Source organism: Belonocnema kinseyi, chromosome 4 (genome assembly GCF_010883055.1).
Source record: "Belonocnema kinseyi isolate 2016_QV_RU_SX_M_011 chromosome 4, B_treatae_v1, whole genome shotgun sequence".
NCBI classification, from domain to species: Eukaryota; Metazoa; Arthropoda; class Insecta; order Hymenoptera; family Cynipidae; genus Belonocnema; species Belonocnema kinseyi.
The window spans coordinates 19836005-19847812 of NC_046660.1; the positions used below are offsets into that span (position 1 = coordinate 19836005).

The following is an 11808-nucleotide window of genomic DNA, read 5'->3' on the forward strand; positions in this document are numbered from 1 at the left end:
TTTTTGGTTTAAAAATCATATTATCAAATCGAAAATTCAACCCTTTTGTAGAGTTGGTTACCTAGTTCTGTACTGAAAACCTTCATTTCTCGCAACAGTTTAATTTCAAGGAATATTCCGTTTTTAGTGAAAGTTTTCTGATAATATATTACAAATATCTGAAATTCAGTTAAATAAAAATTTTCGTCGAGCAGAAGACCAGTTTTAAAAAGTCGCGCTCTTTTGCACCTGCGGCAGCGCTATCTGGTGACTTTCTCATGCAACACCTGGTAACACCCAGCTGTCTAGCAGACGACATAATCGCTAGTAAACGCAGCCAGCCAGCCAGGAAGGGAGGTGCTACGAGCTCGTTTTGGAATGTATCCTATTTATAAATTTAACAATTTAAAAATAGCACCTCCAATGCCTATTATTAAAGGAAACATTAAAAGTCACTATAAAGAATTATTGTTTTCCATAAATCTATTCTAATCACTTTTTCGGGACCAGTACATGTCGGACTTTTTAAACAAATCATCGACGCTCCTCTTTCACCATGGTAAGTAACATGAATTTTTATTTTTTTATTTATTTATTACAAAATTTGATTTAAAAAACTAGGTTAGTTTTAAAGATTTAATTTCGTTTCTAACCTCACCGAACAATTTTGACTAATTTTGGGGTGAAATTATCAAGAGACTAAACTGTATTTGTACAATTTTATTTTTGGCTGAAGCGGCGGAGTTTTTTGCTGGGTGAGGGCAGGGTCCTAGGCTTATAATATTTAATGACACCATTTTTTCATTGTATAATAATATTATACTGTGCGAAAATTCTACATAAATTTCAATAATTTCACAAATATTATGAAAAATATTTCAGAAAGATTTTCATTATTTGCCAAATATTTTGGACAGATTAAAAGATGTCAATAATTTCACAAATATTGACAAATATTAGTTTAATATTTGGGAATATTTGTGAAATCTTTAGGAAAATAATTCAAATCTTTCTAAAATATTTCTCATATATTTGGAAATATTTTCAATATTTGTGAAATTATTTAAATCATGAAAATATTCGTGAAATCTTTGTAATCTAAATACAATTTTTTAGAAAATATTATATTATTTATATATTTTCAATATTTTTGAAATATTTGTGAAATTATTGAAATCATGGAAGTTTTTGCGAAATATTTTCAATCTGAAATCTTTGCAAAATTGTAGAAATCCTTGTGAAATCGTTAAAAAAATCTTTTGGAAATAATTAAAATACTTTAAAAATCTTTCTGAAATATTTCAATTTTTTGTAAAATTAATGAAATCTTTAGGAAATCCTTGCAGTCTGTAAAATGTTTGATAATATTTGTGAAATTATTGTAATCTTTGTGAAATCCTTGGCAAGTTTTTATGAAATCTTTACGAAACATTACAAATCTTTTGCAAATTATTTAAATATTTCTGAAATCTTCAAAAATATTTGGTAATATTTGTGAAATTATTTTGAAATCTTTCTGAAATCATTGAAATTTTTGTGATTCTCTTTGAAATCTATCTGAAATTCTTCTGAATTAATTGCGGTAAATGTTTGAAATCCTTGGAATATAATTGAAATCTTTGTTAAATATTTCTGATAACTTTTGAATTTTTAAAAAATATTTGTAAAATTATTTAGATTATCTGAAGTCTTTGTAAAATCTTTTAATCTTTGTGAAATAATTAAAATCTTTCTGATATCTTTGGAAATATTTTCAATATTAAAAAAAAAACTGTAATATTTTTGAAATGATTGCATTTTTTATTAACTCTTTTCAATCTATCCGAAATCTTTACTAAATATTTAAAATCCTTGTGAAATAATTCGAATTTGTTTAAAATATTTAAAATATTATTTTAATTATTGAAATATTTATGAATCTATATGAAATTTTCTGAATTAATGGAAATCTATAGCAAATAATTGAAATTATTGAAATCATGAAAGTTTTTGTGAAATATTTTCAATCTGAAATCTTTGCAAAATTGTAGAAATCCTTGTGAAATCGTTAAAAAAATCTTTTGGAAATAATTAAAATACTTTAAAAATCTTTCTGAAATATTTCAATTTTTTGTAAAATTAATGAAATCTTTAGGAAATATTTAATAATATTTGTGAAATTATTGAAATCTTTGTGAAATCCTTGGCAAGTTTTTATGAAATCTTTAAGCAATGTTAAAAATCTTTTGCAAATTATTATAATATTTCTGAAATCTTCAAAAATATTTGGTAAAGTTTGTGAAATTATTTTGAAATTTTTCTGAAATCATTTAATTTTTTTTTTATATTCTTTAAAATCTATCTGAAATTCTTCTGAATTAATTGTCTGTAAAATGTTTGATAATATTTGTGAAATTATTGTAATCTTTGTGAAATCCTTGGCAAGTTTTTATGAAATCTCTACGAAACATTACAAATCTTTTGCAAATTATTTAAATATTTCTGAAATCTTCAAAAATATTTGAAATATTTGGTAATATTTATGAAATTATTTTGAAATCTTTCTGAAATCATTGAAATTTTTGTGATACTCTTTGAAATCTATCTGAAACTCTTCTGATATTAATTGAAATCTTTGTTAAATATTGGCAAATTATTAAAATCTTTCTAAAATCTTTAAAAATATTTGGTAATATTTGTGAAATTATTTTTAAATCTTTCTGAAATTATTGAAATTTTTGTGATACTCTGAAATTTAGCTGAAATTCTTCTGAATTAAATGAAATCTTTTTAAAATATTTCTGATATCTTTGGGATTTAAAGAAAATATTTGTAAAATTATTTAGATCATTGAAATCTTTGTGAAATCTTTTTAATTTTTGTGAAATAATTAAAATTTCTGTGAAATCTTTCTGATATCTTTGGAAATCTTTTCAATATTTTTTAATATTTTTGAAATGATTGAAGTTTTTAGGAACTCTTTTTAGTCTATCCGAAATCTTTGCTAAATATTTGAAATCCTTGTGAAATAATTCGAATCTGTTTAAAATATTTAAAATATTGTTTTAATTATTAAAATATTTATGAATTAATTGAAATCGCTTGGCACTCTTTGTAATCTATATGAAATTTTTCTAAATTAATTGAAATCTTTAGCAAATAATTGAAATCTTTTAAATCTTTAGAAAAGTAATTGGAAACTTTCTAATATTTTTGAAATATTTGTGAAATTATTTAAATCATGGAAATTTGAAATCTTTGGGAAATGTTTAAAATATTTTAAAATCTTTCTGGAATACTTGAAATATTGGTGAAATATTTAGGAAATCATTGGAGACTTTCTAAAATCTTTTTAATATATCCGAAATCTTTGCAAAACATTTGAAATCTGTGTGACATGATTAAAATCGTTTTCAAATCTTTAGAAATATTTGAAATATTTTTGAAATTATTGAAATCTTTGGGTAATCATTGCGTTAAATTTAGTGCTTTTATTTTAATTCAAATATTTATAGTTGCAAACATAATATGCAATATTTCTAATCTATCCAAAATCTTTGAGAAATCTCTGATATCTTTTCGAAATATTAAAAATGTTTTGGAAACATTTGCAAAATATTGGGTAATATGTGTGAAATCTTGAGGAAATCATTGAAATAAATGTGGAATCATTGAAATCTATCCGAAAACTTTTCTAAATATTTCAAATATATGAGATCCTTAGAAAATAATACAAATCTTTGTGAAGTCTTTCTGATATTTTCTGGAAATCTTTTCAATATTTTTCCAATTTTATGTAATATTTGTCAAATGATTAAAATCATTGAAATTTTTATGACATATTTTTAATCTATGTGAAATCTTTGCAAAATATATAAAGTCTTTGTGAAATAATTTAAATCTTTATATAATTTTTCTGCAATCTTTGAAATATTTTTGAAATTATTTAAATCTTCTTGAAATCATTGAAATCTTTGTGCAATCTTTAAAACCTATCTGAAATCTTTGTGAAATCCTCAGGAAATAATTGAAATCTATCCAAAATCTTTTCCATCTTTTTTTAAATATATGAGATCCTTAGAAAAAAATTTAAATCTTTGTAAAATCATTCTGATATCTTTGAAAATCTTCTCAATATTTACCAAATATTTTGTAATGTTTGTGGGATAATTGAAATAATTGAATTTGTTATCAAATCTTTTTAATCTATCCGAAATCTTTACAAAATATTTGAAATCCTTGTTAAATAATTGAAGTCTTTTTAAGATCTTTGAAACACTTTTGAAAGGTTTTTGAAATTATAAAAATCTTTGAAATCTTTCTGATATATTTGTTAAATTATTAAAATCATGGAAGTTTTTGTGAAATATTTTTAATATATCAAAAATATTTGGAAAATATATGAAATCTTTGTGCACTCTTTAAAATATATATGACATTTGTATGTAATATTTTTAATCTATCCGAAATCTTTGGGGAATCATTAAAATCTTTGAAAAATCTCTTTGAAATCTTTGAAATCTTCGCTAAATATTCAAAATATTTGAAATAATTCAAATCTTTTAAAAAAGATTAAAAAGATCTCACTAATTTCATAAATATTTCATAAAGATTTTAAAAGTATTTTAATTATTACCCAAAGATTTTTTAATGATTTCAAATATTTGAAAAATATTTCGAATATTTTGCAAAGATTTCGGATCGATTAAAGAGATTTCACAAAAACTTCCATGATTTCAATAATTTCACAAATATTTCAAAAATTTAACAAATATTGAAAAGGTTTCCAAATATATTCGAAATATTTCACAAATATTTCAATTATTTTCTTAATATTAAAAAAATTTCGGAAAGATTAAAACGATTTTAGAAAGTCTTTAATGATTTCCTAAAGATTTCGTAGTGATTTCAAATATTTTGCAAAAATGTCGGATAAATTAAAAGGATTTCATAAAAACTTCCGTGATATGAATAATTTCACAAATATTTTAAAAATATTAGAAAGTTTCCAATTATTTTCAAAAGATTTAAAAGATTCAATCATTTCAAAAATATTACAAAATGTTGAAAAGATTTCCAAAGATATCAGAAAGATTTCACAAACATTAAAAAGATTCCACAAAGACTTCAATGATCTAAATAATTTTACAAATATATTTTTTTAATTCCAAAGATATCAGAAATATTTAACAATGATTTCAATTAATTCAGAAGAATTTCACAAATATTACCAAATGTTTTTGAAGATTTTAGAAAGATTTTAATAATTTGCCAAGATTTTTAATATTTCGTAAAGATTTCATAAAGACTTGCCAAGGATTTCACAAAGATTTTAATAATTTCCAAAATATTATCAAACATTTCACAGACTTCAATGATTTTCTAAAGATTTCACTAATTTTACAAAAATTTCAAATATTTCAGAAAGATTTTTAAATTATTTTAATTATTTCCCAATATTTTTTTAATGATTTCAAACGTTTATAAAATATTTCGACTATTTTGCAAAGTTTACAAAGGGTGCACAACGATTTCCCAAGGATTTAACAAATATTTTAATAATTTAAAAAATATTTCAAAATTTTTAAAAAGATTTGAATTATTTCACAAGGATTTTAAATATTTTTTAAAGTTTTTGGATAGATTAAACAGATTTCACACAAACTTTAATAATTTCACAAACGTTTCAAAAATATTGAAAAGATATGAGAAAGATTTCAATTCTTTTTTATGGATTTAAAAGATTTCAAATATTCCCAAAGATTTGAATTATTTCACAAGGATTTCAAATATTTCGCAAAGATTTCGGATGGATTAAAAAAAATTTACAAAGGCTTCAATAATTTCACATATATTTTAAAAATATTGAAAATGTATCTGAAAAATTTCAATTAATTCAAAAAAATTGCAAAGAGTGCACAAAGATTTCAACGATTTCCCGAGGATTTCACAAATATTTTAATAATTTCAACAATATTTCAAACATTTTAAAAAGATTCAAATTATTTTCCAAGGATTTTAAATATTTTGCAAAGATTTCAAATAGATTAAAAAGATTTCACAAAAAAATCAATGATTTTAAAATTTTTACTAATTTTACAAAATATTGAAAAGATTTCCAAAGATACCAGAAAGATTTCTCAAAGATTTCAATTATTTTCTAATGATTTCAAATATTTAGCAAATATTTCGGACAGATTAAAAATATTTCAGGAAAATTTCGTATAGATTTCAAAGATTTTTCGAATATTTTACTGATTTTACAAATTCCAGATATTTCGCAAAGATTTGAAATATTTCACAAAGATTAAACAGATTTCACAAAGGCTTTAATGGTCCAAATAATTTTACTACTATTACAAAATATTGAAAAAATATTGAAAAAAATTCCAAATATATCACAAATATTTTACAAAGATTTTTTCTTTATATTCTTTATATTCTAAGGAAATATCTTAAAATAATTTTAATTATTTGACAAATATTTCAAATATTTTACAAGGATTTTAAATGTTTTGCAAATATTTCGATAGATTAAAATGATTTCTCAAAGGCTTAAATGATTTCAATAATTTTACAAATAATACGAAATATTAAAAAAATATGGAAAAGATTTCTAAAGATATCAGAAAGATTTCACAAAGACTTCAATTATTTTCTAAGGATTTCAAAGATTTCGCATTAATTTTTATTTAAAAGAGTGCATAAAGATTTCAATTATTTCACAAAAATTTTAATAATTTCATAAATATTATGAAATATTTCGTCAAAATTTTGAAAGATTTGACAAAAATGTCATAAATATTTCAATGATTTTACAAATACTTCAATTATTTCACAAAGATTTCAATTAGATTTTCGAAAAAATTAAAAAAATCTGATCTATTTAATGATTCAGTTTTAGGGGGGGGGGGGGCATTGTCTTCTGGGGCTCCGCCGCCTCGGATTTTTGCGTAATATAATATTACGTAAATTAGAAGATTTTTATCGTATTTAGTCATTTTTTGAGTTCTCTATAATGTTTTTTATTTATAAGTGTGTAAAAAAATGAAAATTGTTTTTATATTTTAGGCATTATTAGGAGCACAATTGGTGATTACTTTGGTAATGGTGAGCGTAATTCAAAAATTGAGTCCCCATTTCTCATTCGCTAGGTGGCTTCTTTGCTCAACTGGGTACGTAAATAATTGATGATTTTTATTGAGATTAATAATTGGTTACTTAAAAAAGAAACAGGGATTTTCAATTATTTTAAACAGTTTAAAAGATTCGACATATTTCAAAAGGTTTGAAAAGATTTCACAAAGCTTGGAAAAATTTCGCGATGATTTTAGATATTTAGCCAGATCTCACAACCGGAAAATTTAAAATATTTAAATTATTTCAAAAGATTTCACAAAGATTTAAAAAAATTGGAAAACATTCGACAAAGTTTTTAAAGATCACAAAAAGATTAAAAATTAAAAAAAATTCGCAATGATTTCAAAGCTTTAAAAATGTATCACGTTCTTAAAGATTCCAAAGATATCTCAAAGATTTAGAACTTTCAAATATCTCTCAAAGATTTCATAATGATGAAAAATATTTCACAAAAATTTCAAAGGTTTGTCAAAGTTTTTTAAGGATTCCAAAGATTTCAAAAAGATTTTTAAAAATGTACATAGATTTAATACATTTCACAAATATATCATCAGATTTTATAATGATTTCAATTATTTCAAAAAAGGTTTCAAAGCTTTGAAAATATTTCACGTTCTTAAAGATTCCAAAGATATCTCAAAGATTGAGAAATTTCAAACGTCTCTCAAAGGTATAAAACATGTCACAGTGATTTACAACATCCCATAAAAATATTAAAATATTTCAAAAAGGTTTCAAAAATTTAACAACTATTTTAAAACTTTGAAAAAGGTTTTAAAAACAAATAAAAGTATATATAAATATAAAATTAGTTATAAATATCAAATTATAAAAAAATATACAATTAAAATTCAAAAAACAATGATTAAACAAATTTTACAAAGCATTCAAAAGTAGTAACAAAGATGTCCAAATTTCACAAAGATTTCAAAAATCTCACAAGAATTTCAAAGATTTCGTAAAGATTTAAAACGTTTTCAAAAGACTTTTTCAGATTACAAACTATTTCATGAAGATTTCAAAGCTTTGAAAAGATTCGACAAAGATTTTAAAGATTTAAAAAAAATTGAAAATACAAAAAATGTCACAATGGTTTTAAGGTTTTTAAAGATTTCAAAGACTTCACAGATATTAAAAAAATTTAACAGATTTTTCATATCTCATACTTTGAAAACATTCGACAAAGTTTTTAAAGATCTCAAAAATGGTAAAAATGAAAAAAATTTCGAATGATTTCAAAGTTTTGAAAATATTTCACATTCTTAAAGATTGCAAAGATATCTCAAAGATTGAAAAATTTCAAGCATCTCACAAAGACATAAAAATTTCACAGTGATTTACAACATCCCATAAACATTTTAAAGAAATTTCACAAAGATTAAACAAGGATTTGAAAGATTTCGCAACGATTTCAAATATTTAAAAAGATCTCAAAAAGATTTTAAAAATACCTACCTAAAATTCGTGAGTGACTTACAAATTTTATTTTGAATTTATATTACAAGAATATTTAATAAAATACAACAGTAAAAAAAAAATTGGCCAACAAAAAATGTAATAGTATTTTTATTTGTTTAAAAAAACAACCACTTGACAAGAAATGATCTATTTTCTTGAAATTCTCTTCATTTTGTTTAATTCTCTTAGCATTTTTTAATTTACTTGTTTTTTCTTTTGTTAAATGCATCTTGAAGTATTTTATGTTTAAAATTCTTTTTAATTTCTTTGAATTTTTCTCAATTGGTTGCAAATTTATTGAATTCAATTGATATTTTCATATTTTAAAATTGTTTTTTATGTAATTTTTTAATTGTTTTTTATGTAAAATGCTTTTAATTCACAGTAATTTTACTGAAATCATTGAAATTTTTTTTTGAGAATAATCAATTAATTATATTATAATTTTACAAATATAAACATTCATATAAATAAATAATAAAATTTATAAGTTTTAATTATAAATTTAAATAAATATAAGTAAATTGTAGTTTAGTTTTGATTACTCTAAATGAAAAAATTTCCAGCTTGACATTAAAAATTTTTGAATTTCAATGACTGGAAAAAATGTTACCAACTGGAAATAAACTGGGATTTTTTTCCGGCGATGAAAATCTTGGTTTTAATAAAAGTTTTCATCTCTTTGAAAGTTTGAGTTTTAGGTCAAAAAAGTTAGATTCTTGATTTTTTAAAGGAAAAAAAAATTATTATTTTTCGATTTTATAAGAATTTTATTATATTACAATTATAATTTTAGATTGACGCGTTTTTTATATCCAACGGATCAAGAGTTAAGAACTGTAGCAGGAATACAGAAAGAAAAAACAAAAAAGGGTAAACACGCTGAAAACGGTAAGGCTGCGGACGTATTTCAAATTCCTCGAAATTTAGATATCACTCTAGAAAATGCAAAAGTTTCAACAATGGATGTTGTGCATTTAAAATTTTACACGGATTATGTGTGGCTCATGGACTTTTCAATTTACACTGGAGTCGTTTATAGTTTAACAGAGGTGAATTTTTTTTACAAATTTCCATTTTTAGGTTTTAATACTCCCTTTTTACGTATTCTTTTTTTATTTACCTCCTGATTTCTTTTCTAGATTTTTATAGCCAAAGTAAATTTCTCTTTATTATTTTATTTTTTATTATTAATTTAGATTTTATTTTTTTATTTTGCTATGATTTCGAAAAAATTACATCAAAGACACTTTTTTTCTTAAAATTGTTCGCTAATGCCCCTATTTCTTTCATGAAAAACATAATTTATATAATATATAATAATAATATAAATATTATAATTAACAAATTAGTTGAACTTTGAATGAAGTAGTTAAATTTTTATACAAAAAAGTGGAATTTTCTAACACGGAAGATTAATTTTTTCACGAAACAATATGAATTATGAACAATATGCATACATTTTTAAACAAATAGTTAGAAAAGACGATCTTTCTACAAAATTACATAAATTTTTAATAGTTTCACTAGTTGAATTTTTCACTAAGAAGATTAATTTTGTACCAAACAGATGGATTTTCAGCAAAATATGCAAATTTTTAACCCAATTGTTGATTTTTTGCCAAGAAGAATAAATTTAAACCAGTAAGACGGATTTATAACAAATAACAATACATTTTTAAACAAATTGTTGAATTTTTTTACCAAAAATATTTTTTTCTCTTCCAAAAAATAGGATTTTTTAACAAAATATATAAATTTTTAACTGAACAGTGAAAATTTCCACCAAGAAGACTAATTTTCTAAAAAAACAAATGGATTTTCTACGGAATGTTTAAATTTTTAAACATGAAAATTATGTGCTACTAAAAAGACGAAATTTCAACAAATAACATAAATTTTTAATAGATTTACTAGCTTAATTTTTTACGAAGAGGATTAATTTTCTACGAAACAGATGAATTTTGAACAAAATATATAACTTTTTAACTGAAGAGTTTAATTTTCTAACAAGAAAATTAATTTTTTACCAAAAAGATGGATTTTTAACAAAATGCATTAATTTTAAATCTAATTTTTTTAATTTTTAATGCAGAAGATTAATTTTCTACCAGAAATTCGAACTTTTAACAAAATATATAACTTTTTAACTAATAAATTTAATTTTATATGAAAAATAATAATTTCCTACCAAACAGATGGATTTTCAACAAAATACATACATTTTTAATTAAATTGTTGAATTTTTTTACCAAAAATATTATTTTTCTTCCAAAAAATAGGAACTTTTACAGAGATTTTAACAAAATACATAAATTTCTATTTATTAATTTATTTAATTTTTTATTAAAAATATTTAATATTAAATATTTAAATAAAAATTTAATATTTTTTTTATTTAATTTATTTAAATTTCTATTTATTAATTTTTCTTCCATGAAAAGATTAATTTTATACCAGAAATTCGAACTTTAATCAAATATATAACTTTTTAACTAATGAATTTAATTTTTTACGAAAAGGATGGATTTTAAACAAAATGCATGAATTTTCAACGAAATATTTGAATTTTCCATCAAGAAGATTAATTTTCTACCAAATGGAAGGATTTTCAAAATATTAGTTTATTTTTAATGAAATTGTTGAATTTTTAACTAAAAATATTATTTTTATCCAAAACATAAGAACTTTTAACAAATACGTAAATTTTTAATTAAATCATGAAATTTTCCACCAAGAAGATTAATTTTCTACCAAAAATATCGATTTTCAACAAAATACATTAATTTGCAACAAAATTTTCGAATTTTTTATTGAGACGTTTAATTTTCTGCTAGAAAAGACGAACTTGTAACAAATTACATAATTTTTTAACTAAATAGTGACGTTTTTCCACCAAGAAAATAAATTTCCTACCAAACAGATGGATTTTCAACAAAATACATACATTTTTAATTAAATTGTTGAATTTTTTTACCAAAAATATTATTTTTCTTCCAAAAAATAGGAACTTTTACAGAGATTTTAACAAAATACATAAATTTCTAAGTTAATAGTTCTATTTTTCCATGAGAAGATTAATTTTATACCAGAAATTCGAACTTTTAATCAAATATATAACTTTTTAACTAGTGAATTTAATTTTTTACGAAAAGGATGGATTTTCAACAAAATGCATGAATTTTCAACGAAATATTTGAATTTTCCATCAAGAACATTAATTTTCTACCAAATGTATGGATTTTCAAAATA

General features: G+C 21.7%; 1 protein-coding gene across 1 annotated transcript in view; it reads left to right on the forward strand.

Annotated features, from left to right (window-relative positions):
- Window positions 1–330: 330 nt before the first annotated feature.
- The window catches only part of LOC117171444 (transmembrane protein 161B), a 59058-nt gene continuing 47580 nt past the window's right edge, over window positions 331–11808 (forward strand). The window contains exons 1-3 of the mRNA XM_033358779.1: window positions 331–538; window positions 7030–7133; window positions 9353–9608. Coding sequence (XP_033214670.1) covers window positions 536–538; window positions 7030–7133; window positions 9353–9608 — 363 coding nt within the window. The 5' untranslated portion in view covers window positions 331–535. The remainder of the gene's footprint in view (window positions 539–7029; window positions 7134–9352; window positions 9609–11808) is intronic.